The 19648-nt window shown below is 42.8% G+C and overlaps 1 protein-coding gene across 2 annotated transcripts in view; it reads left to right on the top strand.

Moving 5' to 3' along the window:
* Positions 1–12265, top strand: part of pdgfd (platelet derived growth factor d) — a 48743-nt gene extending 36478 nt beyond the window's left edge. For both annotated transcript variants that reach the window (XM_071925828.2, XM_071925821.2), the window contains exons 5-7: positions 874–1087; positions 9020–9237; positions 12049–12265. In XM_071925828.2, coding sequence (XP_071781929.2) covers positions 874–1087; positions 9020–9237; positions 12049–12183 — 567 coding nt within the window. In that variant the 3' untranslated portion in view covers positions 12184–12265. The remainder of the gene's footprint in view (positions 1–873; positions 1088–9019; positions 9238–12048) is intronic.
* Positions 12266–19648: the final 7383 nt, after the last annotated feature.

Below are 19648 nucleotides of genomic sequence, written 5' to 3'. Positions count from 1 at the left end.
TATTAAACTTATCTGGACTGTACAAGAAAGTTTTTTTTTCCGTATGGAATTACCAGGATCCTACCATTTTGCATTCATTTTGCATGAGCAGGTGTCATATTTTTAAAGTTCCCATGGTGGAGTGAAACTGTCTTAAATTATAATTTCACCTATCTAATTATTAAGTCCCTGTTTTAAACTTTTCACAGTAAATTTTATGGGAAGCCCCAAGTAGTCTACTGATGTTCCTATGTATGTTTTAATGGCTGTGATTTAAATCAAAGATGTCTCCATCAACTCAAACTCCTGGCATTATTCTTATAGCCAACCTTTGTCCTTTGTCCTGTCTGGAAAAGGTCAGTGCTGACTATGGCAGCATTATAGCTCATGTTATAGTCACTCATAATAATCATACGCATTTGGCCGAACATTAGGGTTACAGCTCCAGACATCCTATCTGGATAAATAGCCTGCAGCATTTTAAAGATCATCTGTGCAATATGTTGTCACTTTTCTTTTTCTGCCAATGTTCATTGTAGTGAAAAACTCATAAAATACTGAGGGGAAATCATGTTCTCTCTGAAAAGCAATACCATTATCATTTGAGAATGGCATAATGACTTTAAAAGTATAAATGCCCATAGTTGTTTCTCTATCTCAAACTAGATGTTGACATTCATGAATGAATCCAATAGTACTCGACTGGATCCGATAGACTCAGTTCAGGTTTGGATGACTTTCTCACTGATATTTTAGTTATTCTCAAGTAATTACTAGTAATTTGTGGGGGACTTTTGGGGTTTTTTCAAGCATTTCCACATTCTCAGCATTTTCAAGAGTCAAGCTCAACCTCCCACCTCAAACTGCTTGCTTTCTGACCCTCGCTGTGTGCAGGACAGCGGCGGGGGGCTGGTGCCAGCGGCGGTGACAGAGGTTCCTTTCTCGGTGGAGGATTTGGACCGGACCATCGCTGCCTTTGACACCGTGGAACAGCTTCTCAGATCCCTGAACCCTGAAACCTGGAGACAGGACCTGGACAGCATCTACACTCAGACACACATACACTACAGATCCAGGGCCTATCATCTGGCCAGCAGACATAATAAAGGTAAGATATCTATGTCCAAAGCTTTACGGACAGCTTGGGACCTCAGATGATACTGTCCTTCAGATAGTAAGACAGATGTACGTAGGGGTAGACATACATCATCTTTACTTAAATACATATGCATCATTGTTCCATGGTCCATCATCTGGCTTGTAGGTATAGTAAGGGTAAATAATGCACAACACTAAACACAAACACACACAACTGGTTCACAAGGAATCTGACCTGGTTAATTGGTGCTGACACATCACAGTTTCACATTACAGGATTGCACTAGTTGCAGGTCAAAGTGACATCACAAGACCTCACATTTGATGTAGAGACAATATCTACTGCATGACAGTACGCTAAACATTAACAGACTACAAGTACACATTCAAAGACCAAGAAATGTTTCACTGTCACAGCACTGTCATAGTTAGTAAGCAGCATAGACATAGTCACAAATGTGCAAAGTACAACTTGGTTGATAAGTAGCAAAAGATGCATATTGTAAAACTTCCAATAAAGACCGGGTCTTAAATAGTGATCTAACAATAGCCAGGGAGTGTTGTGTGTCTGCTTAAATAAAGGCTGATCCCCAATAAAAGCCGGGCAAAAAAATATGGCAGAATTACCAGAAAGGAGTCTAAATTCATACAAGGCTAAAATATCATTGAAATTATTATTATTAAAATATCACAACATATATGACCAAAAAGAGACGTTCCAAATAGTGGAACACGCTGACATGTTTATCTCGTTGCCATAGATACATGTACTGGCACTAAAGCCTTGAAATTCATAACATAAAACATAACCAAACATAACTCTGCTGCTTGGGTCGCTGTACAGCATTGCGCCTGTTTGTTAGTCAATATGTGACAGAGACCTGATTCTGATTCATTTTTGTTGCTTTGGTAATTTTTGTTTCATTCTGTTTTGATGCATTGACACTTGGTTTGAGAAGAGTACACAAGACATTTTGAGTAGTTGTTTTACGTGATTATTTTAGCCAGTTATTCATGAATATTACTACTACTATTATTATTATCATTGTTATTATTATTATTATTATTATTAGTAGTAGTAGTAGTAGTAGTAGTAGTAGTAGTAGTAGTAGTAGTAGTAGTAGTAGTAGTAGTAGTAGCAGTAGCAGTAGCGGTAGTAGTTTTCCTATACCAGTAATATTTTCAGGCTAAATGCCTAAAAGGCAATTGTATAAATTTGAGCAGCACAATTCTTTCCAGAATAGTGGTAAATTCTGTCACTTTTAGGCAGACTGGGTACTGTGGGCCTGCCAAAAGAAATAAATACACATAGAATGATAGACTTAATAGATTGAAAAAGCAATGGGGGGGTGCTCTAGGGGGATGACTGCCAATGAGAAGAAACTGTTGCAGTGGCGGGTGGTGCGGGTCCCGATGCACTGGAACTGTCTGCAAGAGTAGGAAACAAACAGGTGGGCAGGGTCGGCAGCAATCTTCCTTGCCTTTTTCTTTGCTCTGGCATTGTGTGTCCTCTGATGGAGGGCAATCGGTCGCCGACTACCATCATTGTTCAAATGGCACGCTGCAGTCTTGCCTTGTAGTAGGAGGAGGCAGAGCCACACCAGACTGTGATGGACGATGTGAGGATACTTTACATGATGAATCTGTAGAATTAGACCAGGACTGGTTGTGACATGCTCAGCTACCAAAGTTGATGCAGGAAGAAAAGTCTCCTTCCAGATGAGATTGGAGATGTTCTCATCCCATTTGAGGGTATTGCAGATGGTGATCCCCAGGAATTTGAACGACTCCGCTGTGTTCACAACATTTCTCTGCAGACTGCAGTGCAGTCATTGGTGTACAGGCAATAGCAGGGAGGGCCATACTGGGCCATATTTATAAAACTCAACGTTATAGCATTGCGACTGTGGCTCAATAATCTGAAACAATTCATACATTTGCCAGGGATGAGATTACTGTGATGGAGCCACATTACTGCTGCCTTATGATCAGAGATAGTCCAGGTGACAGCCAATGACAAGCAACATGTTAATGAAGCGTTACATATTTAACAGCCACCCTGGTTATCTAGCATGTGTGCGCTGTGTCAAGCCAGCTACAGAGAGCTAGAATTGACTGGAAGTAAGGTGATTTTGCCTTCATACGCAATAAAACTGACCCGGTAATTCACATTTATGTATAAGAAAATACTCTACTGTGACGGCCTCAGCCCATCAGGCCATGCTAACCCTGCTGCCGACTTTTATGAATAAGGCCTGCTGTCAGAAAGTCCATGTGGAGATATGGTGTCCAGATGTGGAGCTGCAACACGCCGGGCAAGGATGGGATGATTTTTGTTGAATGCGGAGCCTAGCGTAGGAGCCAGAGGTGTCCAGGTGTTCCAGGACATAGTGGAGGCCCATGTTGATCATGTTGACCGCATTATGATCCGAGTGGTTCGCCCTGTAGGCAAACTGCAGGGGGTGTATGAGTCAGTGACATACTTAAGGTAGGACAGGACCAGCAGCTCGAGGCACTTCATTATTATGAAGTCAGTGCCACCGGCCTGCAATCAGTGAGGCAGGTGATGCTGTCCTTTGGAATGGCAACGATAGTGGATGCCTTGAAGCAGATGTGAATTTTTAGTACACATATGACACACACACTCGTGCAAGTGTGCATAGCTGCTTGTTGTGTGTGTGCTTGTGTCTGTGTGTGTTGATGTGTATACAAGCACGCAAGCAAGCAAGGCTATTTGCTTGAACTGGTCAGAGTTGAGTGCCTCCCTCCGCCATATCTCTAACAGGTACCTCTCCTGCCTTTGCCACTCTATCTTTCTCCTGTATCTCTCTTTGGTATCCCTTATTCTCTCTCCCTCTCTTTCTCACCCTCTCCCTCTCTCTCTCTCTCTCTCTCTCTCTACCTCTCTCTCTACCTGAGGGGTCTCCTGTTCCTGAGTAAATATTTGGGCTTGGCAGCAAATCCATCTCTATTTATCTGTGTGTGTGTGTGTGTGTGTGTGTGTGTGTGTGTGTGTGTGTGTGTGTGTGTGTGTGTGTGTGCGCGTGCTTGGACAGGCCCGTATATGGTGAGTTTGTGCGTGTTGCAGCACTATAGGTAGGTGCTAGGTGCTGCAGGTCTTTGATACACTGTACCAGCGTACCTCTCTCTAATTGGAAATTCAACCTGTGCAGCGGAGCAGAAATCTGCCACAGTCAGCAGCTTAGCTTTGTTTTCATTAACACCACACACACACACACACACACACACACACACACAAAGTAGCCAACACCCACCTTTGTTTCCGTGAAGGACAGTAGGTCTGATACTAATATTAATTGGCTACTGTACGGTGCAAGAAACTTAGTAACCCCAGCCACACACACACTCACACACATAGCAGATATAAATGCTCATATAGCATATAGCATCCTATGATAATATATCTATATATCCCAATGTAGACCACTACAGCAGCACTTACAATCACAGCAACATGCATGAATGATGATACTGTATATACACCGTCACACTGTAAAGCCCATTGTAGTACTTTGTGAAAGAACTCTGATAAATAGCTTTGGAGCAGCATTTACATTCTCATACACACACACACACACACACACACACACACACACACACACGCACACACACACACACACACCTACACACACACACACACTCAAACAATCTCTCCATGTTGGTGACTGTGTGAGTGGCATACTCATTCCATAGCAGCCTCTCTCGCTCTCTTTCTCTCTCTCTGTCAGCCACTCTCTCTCTCTTTCTCTTTTCTCCACTCCACCTCTCATTTTCTCTCTCTCTCTCTCTCTCTCTCTCTCTCTCTCTCTGTATCAGGACAGAGTTCCACACCACTGCTTTCTCTAGATTACACTTATTCCCCTAGAACAGACACAGACACAAGCTCAGCCACGCAAGCACACACACACACATAGGCGCACACACACACACACACACACACACACTCATAGGCGCACACACACACATACACACACACATACAGTACATACATAGGTATGCACGCCCACACACCCTGCGGCAGTTCTCATATACAATATTAACACAGCATTGGATCCGTCCCTTAGTCTCTCGCTCACACAAACATGCCCCCCCCCCCCCCCCACACACACACACACACACACACACACACACTGTCCCCTGCATTTAGTATTAGGACAGCATTGGCCCTCAGAGAGAATAGAAGGCAGCTACTGACTCACGGTGCCTTTGTACTGACTCCTATCCATCATGTCATGCACCACCATGGGAGATGTAAACAAAAATTAGAGGCAACTCACGACTCCAGACATCCTCGCAATTCTGTTATCAACTTTGAAATCATCAGCTGGTGAAAATCTGTTGTTTTGCTCCCCGGTGCAACAGAAATGACGGGTTCTCTGTTACCTCCACTTTTCACAAACAAGGAAATGTAGGAAAACAGATCTCAATAATTCGGCTGTGAGCGAAGTTATAGTTAGCGTATTAAAATACCAGGCATGGAGCTGCGGGTGACGAGTCGAGTTCTTAGTGCTTGTATTGCGTGCATGATTTCAGACTGAGGTTAGGTTGTAGGTAGTTTTCTCCCCATTCTGTCTGTCTGTCTGTCTGTTAGCAGGATATCTCAAAAAGTTATGAACAGATTTGCACAAAACTTTGTGGAAAGGTTGGTCATCATGACCAATGCTACCAGTCTACCTTCATGTCTTGTAGCATTATAAAGTTATCAATCCTTGCAATCTTGCAGTAGTTTGAAAGAGCCGATTATGTAACTGTCAAAATGGCTAACAACATGACAGCTAAAATGTATTCTGTTTTTGTATTCTACAAATATGTGCTTTGGATGGGAAACTGGTAGGTGTGATCTAGTGAGTTTGAATGTAACTAAAAAAATAATCTTTGAATTAAAAACAATGTATAACATCAGAAATACCCAGATAACAATGTGATTTTTTTAAAAATAGATTTTGTTACAGTTTGAATTTTCCATGTCTTAGTGTAGCCATGTAACACATTACACACACACACACACAAGCACACACACACACACACACACACACACACACACACACACATACCTATGCAAACAAACCCAGTTTCCTCATACCTCACATTATGTAGACACACTGAAATACACACTCTCACACTGCGTAGACGTAATCCAGTGTCCTCATTTAACCTCATAATACACATACTGGAGGCAAGCATTCACGTGCTCTCTCACACACACACACACACACACACACACACACACAAACAAATGTAGACATAATCCAGTTTTTGTAGACCCACATTCAACACACACATGCTGTACTGTATACAGGATACTCTACTACACACTGCACACTAAGTCTCTAAGACAGAACGTGGGGATTAGAGAGATCTGTTTGTGACACAAATACACACATCAGCTCACACACTTGCAGACACACACACATGCGCGCATGCACATACAACTGTGCACACGATAGCTTCTATTCATTGCAGTTCTCCTCTATATTGCTCTAATCTCCCTTTATTCAGTTGTCATCTTGCTGTGCAACAGAAAATGCCATGCAGCCAGAAAACACAATCTATAAATATGGGCAAACAGAAAATCAATGGCAGTCAATTGAACCACTTAAATGAAACCATAATCAAGATCGTCAATATGAGTAGAGCACGCTCTGCCCCCATCTCTCTCTCTCTCTCTCTCTCTCTCTCTCTCTCTCTCTCTCTCTCTCTCTCTCTCTCTCTCTCTCTGTCTCTTCTTTATTTATGGTTTTCCTGTGTCACATGATCTACGTTCTGAATGGAAACCTCAATAGCAAAGATTTATTTTTGTGAACAATTGTTTATTGATTATCAATGTCATTAGGCTTCTCTCTCTTTCTCTCTCATAGTGTTCCTACAGTATATCAATAACAGTCTATTGCTAAATCTATTCTGGCCAAATGACTTGTATGGACACAATGGCTCTGTTTTCACTGTAGTTTAGAATCGCATTTTACTGTGGTGGTTTGGAAAAATCTGCAATATTTTAACCTATTTTAACACACAATTTAGCACAGTAAACTACCTGATCTCAACCAAGGCAATGCACTGTGATAGATGCGATCACAATACTGCATGTCAAATAACTTTCTAACTCTCTTCTGCATGTGGAACGCACGTGGAGTGTGCTTTTTTTGTATTCAATTTCTATTGCATGACTGATCTCCCTTGTTACATTGTTGCAGCAGAGCTCACAAGCAACCGTCACTTAGATTGGATTGGATCACTTGGATTCTGTTAAAAACACAGCATACATCCATCTTGACAACTCAATTACTCTTGCATTGAGTCTTAAAATCCTACTTTTCTTAAAACAAGTGAAAAAAAACTGGACAGTGTCACTGTCACTAGTTTCAAGACAATTCTGAAACTGCATTAGAAACAAGTTTAATTATTTCACCCCATTGGGAGATTTTTTCCTTTTTTTTTCCTTTTTTTTTTACTGAAAAATACTAGACTGAATGACATGCTAGGTGGATATTTACAGTATTTTGGCTGTGCAATAACCATAACTAACATCCAGAGTAAAATCAGTTGTAAAACAGTTGCAGAGGGCATAGTGTAAACGCAGCCCATGGTGTGGATGCTGAGGTGATGATTACCTTGCTGATAATGACCTGAGAGAGAACACAGTCAATCTGCAATTGATTGATGCTCCTCTTCCTCCCTCTCTTCTATTCCTCAACTTGTCTCTTTCATTCTCTCCCTCTCTCATCCCTCCATCCAACCATCTGTGGTCGATCTGGACCGCCTGCAGAATATGAACAATGTAAAGTGCTCCAGCTGTAAATAAATTCTTTGTCTGTCTCAGAGAAAAAATTGGGACATAACCCAATAGTGACAACTGAGTAATCTCTTATCAGGAAGGACACTGGAGATAAGCGCACAAGTAATCTTAAAGTATGCCATGCACAAACAGAAACTTGAAGGTCTGTCTAAAATCTTAAAATGCTATTTTTTGTTTTTGTTATTTTTTGTTCTTACTATTCACTGTAAACGCCACCATGTTGATTACATTTACATGATGTTACAGAACTACATGTCAGGGAACTCTGAGCTCAGACAAGACGACCAAGTTTCCAACTAGGAATTACGAGTTGAAGGGCCGTTCAGATAGATTTTTTTTATTTGGAAGTAGGGAGTTTCCCAGTTCCCAGTTGTCTTGAATGCACCATTAATTCCCACCCTTCTTGCCAGACCCATATTAGCATCCTTTCCCATCAGCCTGTCCCATTATTCCTTTGGTTTTCTAGATATTACCAAAAAGCTGTTTTTTTGCTAAGCGTTATTTGCTGGGCTTTCAAACTGTTGGATGTAAATGTGATATTTATCATGTTTGACCCCAAAATTATTTTTTGAACCATTGCAGTAGGCGAGTGAAAAAAGGTCCTGTCTGCCCAAGCCAGGTGATGATGTCCGAAGTGATGACCAGAGGGAAGAATACAGTCAATACATTCAATCTACAATCAATTAATGGTCCCTGCCTCCTCTCTCCTGTCCTTTGTGTTTTCTCTTTCTGTATCTTTCTTTATTGAACTCATCTCCCCCTCTAGTCAATCGATGTTGCATTTAAACTCATAACAAGTACTCTCTGTCCATCCCTCATCCATCCATGTCTGTATTTAATCAATATGGAACATATTTGCAGTGTGAAGCACTCCAGTTGTGCTAAATTCGGCCCGTCTCATTTCCCTTCCTCTCTCTCCCTCTGATCCATTCTTCCATCTCTCTCTCCATTCATGCTAGATATACAGTAGAGCAATAGCCACTATGTATGAACAATGAAAAGAGCGAAAATCAAACTTCATTAACAGAAAAGGGAAAAAAGCTTAGCACCAAAGATGTCGGCAAAATAAAGAAAAATTAAAAACTCATCTCTCTCTCTCTCTCTCTCTCTCCCCCCCCCCTCCAGTTGATCTGGACCGTCTCTACGACGACGTGAAGCGCTACAGCTGTACTCCTCGTAACTACTCGGTGAACCTGCGTGAGGAGCTGAGGGCCACCAACGCCGTCTTCTTCCCTCGCTGCCTCCTGGTCAAACGCTGTGGAGGGAACTGCGGCTGTGGGACCGATAACTGGAACAGCGGCTGCACCTGTCAGGCCGCCAAGACAACACTCAAACTACATGAGGTAGGCCACACACACACACACACACACACACACACACACTGGGCACAGCCTTCATGTCTCTTTATAAACCAAAGGGAAAACTCCCCAGCTAAGGACTTATCAGAGAGAGAGAGAGAGAGAGAGGGAGGAAGAAAAAGCAATGAGCCAATGAGAGAGAAAAAGGTGAGTGATGGAGAAAGGAGAGAAAGAGAGAGTGTAAGATAGAGAGAGAGGTGAGTGAGTGAGTGAGTGAGAAAGAGAGAGGTGGGAGAGAAAGAGAGAGTTGGGAGAGAAAGAGAGAGGTGGGAGAGAAAGAGAGAGTTGGGAGAGAAAGAGAGAGGTGGGAGAGAAAGAGAGAGTTGGGAGAGAAAGAGCGAAAGATGGCGAGAGGCAGAGAGTGAGGGAGAAGCTGGGAGAAGCTGGGCGTGCAGTACCAGGCACTGCATCAACAATGAAGCAGCAATGCACCACCAGCACAACACTTTCTCTCTGCTTCTGTCTTCCATTCTTCCTTTACGCCCTCGCTCTCTTTCTCTCTCAAATCTATCAATTTCTATCTCTTTGCAGTGGACCATTCTATCACTCTCTCTGGGCCTCTATCATCCGCTCATTCTTCCTTTTTTCCCCCTTTTCAATTTATCCCTTTGCAGTGCGCCATTCTTTTTTCTTTTTTTTCAAGCCTGCCATTCATTCTTTTTCTCTCTTCCCTCCATCTCTTTGTGTCTTTGTTCCATCATCGCTTCATTATGGAAACATGGTCTGTAGGGCTCTGTCTCCGCTTCTCTCTCTCTCTCTGTTGAAATCGTACAATAGGAATCTAGACAAAACTGGGATTGGGGTTGTAATTGTGTGTGTGTGTGTGTGTGTGTGTGTGTGTGTGTGTGTGTGTGTGTGTGAGTGAGAGAGAGAGAGAGAGAGGAGAATGTCTGTGTGTGTGAGAGAAAGAGAGTGTATGTGCATATATGCATAGAACTGCATGCATGTCAGTTGTTCTGTGTGTGTGCGTGTGTGTGCGTGTGAGAGAGAGATTTCCTGCCTCTCCTCCCCTTGCAGGCAGCCATAGACCTGCTACTGCTTCCTTCACTGACTTGACTTCTGAAGAAACACATTATTACTCACACCATTGTTTCAGTGCTGGGAAGTCCTGATATAAATCATCGGCAGCCTCGCTTTCACTGGGGTTTGGAAAACAAATTCACTGCATCAGTAGCGGAACAATTTGTATTCCCAGCCTGTTTTGACATTGGAAGTGACAACTAAAAACGATGTGACATTCATTTACAAAACCTCAATGAAAACAGCCAATATGAAGTTTTAACAAAAGTGGGAAATGGGGGCACTTTGCTTGGTCCGATAAAGTAACCTCCATTTTGGCACCCCATTTGTAAATGCTTACTGCTTAACCTTTTATTTACCGCTACAATATGCAACCTTTATGGCATTAAAATAATAATAAATAAATAGGATTTGTGTACATGCCTAAATCTCCTCGTTTGCCTGAAATGAGATTTTTCTGCGTATACCATTTGTGCAGGGAAGTCAGAGCAACAACAACAATAGCAGAATGCAGCAAGAAATGAAAGAACATCAACGCTAAACGTGCAACAGGCAAGACCCGTTCAAAAACACGTGTGATCATCGGCACTGACACTTTATTGCAGATTGCCTGTGTTCACCATCTGCTTCTTCAACGCTTGTGGTGTCTTTACAGATGCTAGCTGTGTCAGACTAGGTGCTATTTCAATGAAAACAGCTCATCAACATGAGAGAAAGTGTTGGGTGGGAAGTTGAACAACTAAGGGGGAGGAGGGCGGGACTAACAAGGCACTTCCAGTCTCAAGGCAAAAAGTTGCATATTTTAGCTTTAACAGAAAATTTGATGCCATTTTGGCATCATTTTTGACATTTTCTAAATTTTAGAGCAAGATGGTTCCGGGAAGCTGGAAGTTATTGCTGAGCCTTCTTGTATTGTTGTAGATCTCACTCAACAATTCAAGTAGTTGTCAAGTTGCCCACTTGATAATCCCAATGACACACTCGCACTTACCTTTTTCTCTTAGACAGCTAAGGTTCCTGAGGAAGTGCATGTCCAAGGTTATGGTAAAGAGATTTTACCTCAGATCCTGTACATTTGAAATTCCAGATAGGTGAGAGAAGTCAGGGTGTTTTCTTGCCTTGTGCCCAATGCATGCTGGGATAGGCTCCAGCTCCCAGTGACGCTGAGAAGGAGTAAGCAGGAAAAGAAAATGAATGAATGAATGAATGAATAAATATGTGTAAATGCCGGTTTGTCTTATCAAGCCAAACGGTTAAAACAAGAGGGATTCCAGTATGTCTAGGTGTGTTTGTTTAGGTGTATGAAGGGGAATGGTGGGCATGTAATTCATTGGTTTCACAGCACACCGCTGCTCTCTGAGAAACCTCACCTTGCCTATCTAATCTATATTTTGACTTCCGCTCATGTCAGTGTCAAGTTTTTATGACACGCGCCATCAATCCTCACTGGCATGAGATCCCTCTCCCTCTCTTCTCCTGTCATCCTCCATGTCTTTCTCTCGTTTGTTGGACTCAGATTACAGCAATTTGTCATGAGTGACGCTCTGTAACATCTGGCTTTACATCTGATTCTCATCGTTCTCTCTCTCCTTTTTTTCTGTCTCTCCCTCTCTCAAGCTCAAATAGGTCTTGATGGCATGAACCGCAAAAGTACTTATCAATTGACAAAGCAATTTCAACACATATAAACAATCCAGATAACAAAGCGTGTCCTTTTCTCTCTCTCCCTCCCTCCATCCATCCATCTCCCGCTGCCTCTCTCCCCGTCTCCTATAGGTGCTGAAGTACGCTCCGGAGGTGACTGGCTATCAGCGTCATCGGAGGCCCCGGGTGCGCTGGGTCATAGACGAGATCTTCCTCACGCACCATGACAGGTGTGAGTGTGCGTGTCCCTCCCGGCCCCCTCGCTGAGACGCTCGCCCACAGACTGACACACACACACACACACACACACACACACACACACACACACACACACATCGTGGAACTGTTGGACGAGTGGTTCTTCTTCTATCCATTTTGAAACGGACTTTGCATTTGTAGCAGCGACGCAGACACACACGCAGGCAAAGAAATCTATAATTTGAATGACAATCCACAACTTGTGGCATGCGTGATGACGTACCTTCTCACACACACATCACACACACCAAGAGTACAGAAATATACCTTCACACGCAGGCACACACACACCAAATAACAATACATTTTCTTACACAATTAAACTACATGCCTTTCCCAGTAGGCAGGCCAGCCTTGTAACTGCATAGTCATTTCCAGACAAATACACTTTTTCATTCAACCTCCCTGCAGCTTGAAATCTAAATTTTCCCTGTGTAGAAACATCAGCCATGAAACATCACATCTGTGCCACAAAGGGTTAAAACAACAGATTCTGTCTTCCTGGGATTAATTCACTTTCAATTCAATTTCAAAATCCAAACATTAAAAGACATTTGCCATAATAAAATGTTATACCAAATATATGCTCAAGAGAATAAATGCTCTATCAATAGCAAATTAATTGCACTTACCATTTACATTTTGAGTAAACGATTTCAATTGACCAATCCAATCCAATCCAATCTAACCCTCCAATCTTTCTGTAAACACAGTCTTTTATTTGTGTATTTGTGTGTCATTATTATGTATGTATGTATGTATGTATGTGTGTGTGTGTTCCTTCATAATTTAATATCCCTGTTTCTAGAAACTTCATGTGATTCTCCTGCCAGAAGCTTGGTGAGATGAGTGAGTGTGAGACAGAAGGAGGGAGGAAGTGAAAACCAAAATAACACTTTATCTTGGTGTGGAATTAGGCTAACCACAACGCTCCAACTCTCAATCGCACACTCACACTCTCTCTCACACACACACACACACACGTACACACCAGACACCATGGCCTCCACTCCTACCCAAAGAAACAACAAATGTAGTTATTTATACAGAATTCCTCGCTGTTCTATTTTCCTGTGAAGTCCTCCTTTGTTGTTGCTTCCGATAAAGGGATGCGTCAGAGGAATACACTCCCCCCTTTTCTATCCCTCCATCCCTGCCTCTATCCCGATGCCCCCCCCTCACCCTCCCCTCCTTTCCTCCTCTTTCTCCCTTCATCCCCTAACACATCAAAGGAGATTTCGGATCAGGCCGCTGCGCTTTGCCCAGTGTTCCGAGCGTTCCTAGCATTCCGACTCCCAACTGGAATTCTGCTAACACGGATAAAACCGTGACCTCCAGGCCCCCGTACAAATAAGAGAGAGAGAGGGAGAGAGAGGGAGAGGGAGCCAGGCAGACACAGGAAGAGAGAGAGAGAGAGAGAGAGAGAGAGAGAGAGACAACAAAGAGCTGATGTTTTTAACCGGCAGCACTCTGGCCTTAAAGAGCTGAGACAGCAGCCACTTCTCCCTTGCCGGTTTCATTCAGTGATGTTTTGATCTCGCCTGGTCTTTGTCAAGCAACTTTGTTTTTCTTTGTCATGAAGATGCTCGTCTGGATCACGGTCTGACCCACCGGCCTGACCCACTGGTCTGCATATTTTAGCGGACTGACTCTGTAGCAGCACCACAGTGAAAATTAGATCTTTGATTCTGTGCTTGGAATGAGAGTGATGTTCTTGGTGTCGTTCCCTCCTCTGTTGAAAATATAACTGATACTTTGACATTCCTTTACTCCAATGTGTGTGTGTGTGTGTGTGTGTGTGTGTGTGTGTGTGTGTGGTGCCAGTCCGCCTGTAACAGTTCAGGAAGAGGTCCTTTTGTTTAAGGGGTGGAGGGTTACCAACAGTCTGTGAGAGCTGGCAGTGGATACGAGGATGTGAATGGTGGGCATGTGACTGTGTGTGTGTGTGTGTGTGTGTGTGTGTGTGTGTGTGTGTGTAGGTAGGTAGGTAGGCAGGTAGAGTATCAATGGCCATAGAGCAGGAATGACTAAAATGAACTAAAATGGCTGCCAACGAAAACTGCAATGACCTCCGTTTGTCATTTCTATACACATGACCCGACTGAGAAATAGAATAATTTGGCTCTGTCATCGCTCCACCTTTATCTTCCGTGTCCCACCATTACAACAGACACACACACACACACACACACACACACACACACACACACACACGCTCTCAAGAGCACTCAAGTACACATACAGTCAAACAGTAGGTACAATTTGATTGATGCGAAAGTTAACTCTGCTGTTAAAAGGCTGTAAATCCAGCCTTTTAATGCAGAGAAAACACGATTTTCCGCTCTACTGTTGTTCCAAAGACAGACAAGGAGACAAGGAGAGTGATTGGACGTTCAGGCGATTCTCAGGCCACAGTGAAACTCAATCAGCTGTGTGCAGGCAGTGCTTGTATGTGCACGTGCATGTGCGTAAGTCATGGGTATCAAAACACACTCACAGCCTTAAATATTAGTTATCTGGTAGCCACATTTCAAGCGTTTCATCCCAGAACCCCCCAACAAACACACACACACACACACACACACACAAATACATAGTCTTGTCAAGCATAGAGTTGTTTTTCGTCTTTAGTTCATCTAACAGAGCAGCCTCATTATCCTCACTCTGTAAGCAAGCTCCTTACACAGGCTTTTGTCTGCTGTTCTCTTGTGAGTCTTGCTTTTCAGTCCTGTGTTTTGTTACAGCCATACCAACACATTCTGAAACACAAAGCTGAACACAAATCCAGTACGGAAGTGGGTGATCTGTTCAGAATTCACAAAGAGGATGATAGGCAGGTGAATTGTTATTTCCCTCTCACATTTTCAGTAGTTAACAAGAGGGACGGTGGTTGGGTAACGTGTCACTTTCCATGATGCCTTCCTGCAAAATCTGTAGTTAACAAGGAGAGTTTTGGACAGGTTGTTGTTTTCCATCCTAGCTTTCTTCTAAAATGTATAGCTGACATGAGATCTGTTGCAAATGTGTGTATGGTAAATGTGTGTGTTGTGTGTCTGTGTGTGTATATGTGTCTGAGGTGTGTGTGGTGTGTGTGTGTGTGTGTGTGTGTCTGCATCCTGTGTCTTTGCCAGTTTTATCAGCACATTCCATTGTTGCGTGCTCCAAAGTGACATTCCTCTTTTTCCTCATAACTGGTTTGTTTTTTCTGCTCCAGGTTGTTTCATGATTTACAATAGAACCGCATTTATTTAAACCTCAGATATTTAAACCAACTTGTGTAATTGTTAGGATTTCCTTGGTTTATACACACCAAATGAAAGCATTAAAACCGCACATTAGACCATAGAGAACGTTTCAGGCTATGTGTGTATTTCATGCCTTGAATAAGCTTTTTGGTTCAGACTTTCAACTCCTCCTTTCTGAGGGTTTCAACTAAATAAAGTTCCACTGTAACACTTTCAAACCAGAGAAAAGTTATGATGTTAGTTTGAACTAAAAATGTCCAACATGCCTTTGCTGTATTCAGTAAGATATTCATGACAAAACCGTATGCTTTACCTAAATAATTTATTGTGTCTTTCTCTGTTGTTTTATTAAAGATATCAGCTGGTTGGTTTTGATAAATAAAGTATTTCTAGCATTACTGTCTCCAATGCTTTGATTTTTTTTTTTTCTGACAAAAAATTGCTTTTGTCAAATATTTGATGGTACAGGGTGTTTTTTTAATGATATGGCACAATGAAACAAAGGGTATTTTTCAATACAGTGGTACAGCTAATGAAATCTGAACAGCTGCTTGTTTGGCCACTGGTGGGATGTAATAGGGAATGTGTCTGATTGATTGTGGATGAAAGGTACCTAACACTGGAGAGAGACAGATGTAAAGAGAGAGAGAGAGACACACACAGAGAGAGAGACTTAGAGAAACAGGGAAAGAGAAAGCGGAGAGAACACAACATGAGGACAAGCACAGAGACAGAGAAAGGAAGAGTTTATACGCGGTGTGTTTTCAGAAGGATGCCCTTGAGGTTCTTTCACTGCTTCACCGTCATCTGATGTGTCCTTGCACACGACATACAGCGCACACAAGTCACCATGGAAACCACAGATATGTTTTTAAGATCAATAGATCAGCAGTAAGGTACAGAACAGAAGTCATGAAGTCAAGAAGTCAATTTTACCAGTTATAGTCTTCCATGTCCACAATTTTCCACCAATACCTAGAGGGAAAATGAAGGAGTCAGTAACACAGATGCATTAAAAGACATAATTTGACATAATTTAAAAGAATATTATACAACAGTTAGTTCCGGTCGAGCAATTTGATTGGACAAGAGGCATTCCATGAGTGCTGATATACAGTATAACAGCACTGGGACTTTTTACTATATGCATCATTCCGCTTCATAGGTGTTCCAACTATAACCTTGATGGCTGCACAAAACTAACTTCATTCACACCTAGTAGCAACAGCGATAAGGATACATTTGACCTTGATTATGAACGGTCGTCAGAGGCGGACGAGGGGGAAGAAAGTAAGTTGAAATCGTCTGTGCTAACCTCAAAGCTAGCCTGCAGTCGGGAAACAGTTTACCTGTTGCCTGGCAACACTTTGTAGTGGAATCCTGAGGGAACTGTTTTTTTTGGCGGAGATGAATAAAAGACAAAAATCATCTGTTGTCTCAAATTACCATTACTTGATGAATAGATTTGTTTATACAACTGTTGTACAAAAGCAATATCACACTCGATATATTGATATTGACAAGATATTGCTTAATTATTATTATTACAGTATTATTATTATGTGTTGCTCCACCCTTCCCTGACCCCTCCACTCCCCATTGTGAATGGCCATGACAATATTGGACTTTTCTTCAAGTCCTACACTGCCAGTCAAGGCTGTTTCCTGTCCCAGTGGTTGCCGTGGCAACCCTTCCTGTGTTGTTATCATTAGACAGCAGCCTCTCCCCTGCAGCCAGCCAGCCAGCCAGCCAGCCAGCCACCAAGCAGCCAGTCAGACAACCATTCAAACATTTCATCCATCCATCCATCCCTGACTAGTGTGAGTTATTCTAAGAGAGAGAAATTCACAGAGGAAGCAGGCCTCTCTCACCCCATAGAAAGATTGAATAAGAAACACAGAAAGGGATAAATAAGAGTAAGCAGAATTAAGATAGATAGAAAGAGTGAGGGAAAGGTAGATCAATCAAAAGAGACAGAGGGGGAGAGAGAGAAAGAAAGAGAAGGTCAAAGAGGGAGAGGGCATGATGCTATTTGTTTAAACCCATCATTCCTAGAAGGCTGCTTTTGCGTCTGTCAGCAGCTTCTTATCACTTTTCCTTGTGGGCAAACGCACACGCACACACAAACACACACACATACACACACACACGCACGCGCACACACACGCAATGTCAACTCGCTTTGTCTAGTAGATTAGGCTGTCGTCAGCAGCTGTGTGTGTGTGTGTGTGTGTGTGTGAACATACACCAAACCAAATTACACCAAATTAACATAAATGCAGGCTTCTTATTTTTTGACATTATTCTGTGTATTTCTAACTATTTATCCTTTCAGTCTCTAGCATGCTTTCTCTCTGTCCTTTTTGCATTCCAGTTATTTCCTCCTCATCTACTTCTCTTTCTTTCTCTCATCCTCTGTCCCGTGATGTTTTCTTTCTCGTTCTTATCGGGACATATCGCCGCCCTGCTGTTACCATGGAAACCAGGAAATGAAACCATGAAAGATGGAGGGAAACGTCTGAGGACTTTTACTCAAACCCCTGTCCATGTTTCTCTCTTCTCTCTCCCTTTGTCTTCTAATATGTTTTATGTCCTGTGTTGTATCCTTTTTTTCTTTCTCTGCTGATGTTACTTTAAATGCATGTGTGTATGTGTTGAGTGAGGTATACTGTATATCTAGATGCAGTCATGTGATTCAAGAGTCAGTCAGTTGGTTTCCTGCATTACTCAGCAAACATTTTGAGGTGAAATAGATGATGATATGTCGGCCTGCACCAACGTTGAAATCTGTAAATATTGAGCTAAATGAAAGTGGCGGTGATATCTGTAAGTCGAAGTATCTTTCCTGATATCAATTCAAAACAGTTTCCAAAGCTGTTTTAATATGAATTTTTACCATGCCATAATACGTTTATCGTGAAAATCTTGTGCTTTGAGTCAACGTTGAACTTGACCTGTACATCGCCATCTGTCAAACGCTTGCTGGGTTATTTTCGTAGTCGAAACCAGCAAAAAGAAAAAAGTCCAGTGCAATGCATGATGTAATTTAGGGTGGAGGCTCCTCACACTTAATCAGCCTGGACAGCGTTTAAGAAAGAAGGGGGGACAGGGAGAGAAGGATGAAGATACAGGAAGACAAGAAGACAAGACGGGCATAACGGGAAGCAAGTGATGCATCAAGACAGAGCTGGACAGACAGAGAGGGGAGACGGAGGGAGGCACTGATGCAGACAAGTAGACGCACACGCACACACACAGAGAGAGAGGCACACAGATGGAAAGAAAGAGACCGAGAGAGAGAAAGAGAGAGAAAGAGGGTTTTAGAGAGACGGACAGATGCGGGGAAAAGGCGAGACGCACAGACAGATGATGAGGAGGTGGAGGAGAGCTGATGAGGTCATTGAGGCGTGTAAGGAAAGAATGGCGAGAATATGGCCCATAACTGAGACACGATGTGGGGAGACAGCGCTGCCCTACATCACACACTCGCTTGACACGCAGCGAGAATGAATGGGAGGAGCACTGTCAATCTGCCCTTTCTGAAGAGAGACCTCCTCTGCTGATCTCTCGCACACGCAAGAAAAAAAAACCTGTTAACAGTTTCTCATCGGAGACAATTTCAGCATTCGATTAGCAACTTTGTAACGATCGCTTGTTGAGAAATGTCGTGCTGGTTTGCTCTCCAGCGCAGTCACGACTGAACGGCGCCTCAGACGCGCCGCGCCGCGCGTCTCCGATGATGACAGGTGTCGCCGGGATTTGTTTAGAAATGTGTGGGTGAAGGATCGCCTTTTATTCGGCACCACCGAAACCTCCTGTCTCTCTCCCTGTTCTTTCCGGCTCATTTTCTCCACTCCCTTTCCATTTTTCTTCCTCTCACTTACAAAACAATCTCACACACACACACACAGAGCGGGCATAAGCAGACACCCACCCATAACACACACACACACACCGTCTATTTCCCCGTCCCTCCCGACCTCCAGTCCCTCCCTCGCTCCTTGTCCCCTGCTCCCATCTTCCCTCTCTTTCACACTACATTATAGAACAGCTTTCATTTAGGTATGAATATTAGATATTTCTATTGAATAATGGAGAGAGACGGTATGTGAGGAATCTGCAGGCATACGGAGAAAAAGGACATTCGCACTTGTGGGTCTTCACTTGCACATTTAAAATAGTCAAATAAAAATGACATCCTCAGATCCAAAATGTTCCATTAAATAAAT

Source organism: Centroberyx gerrardi, chromosome 6 (assembly GCF_048128805.1).
Source record: "Centroberyx gerrardi isolate f3 chromosome 6, fCenGer3.hap1.cur.20231027, whole genome shotgun sequence".
Lineage (NCBI taxonomy): Eukaryota > Metazoa > Chordata > Actinopteri > Beryciformes > Berycidae > Centroberyx > Centroberyx gerrardi.
The sequence above is the reverse complement of the archived record's forward strand: the minus strand, read 5'-3'. Positions and strand labels throughout refer to the sequence as shown.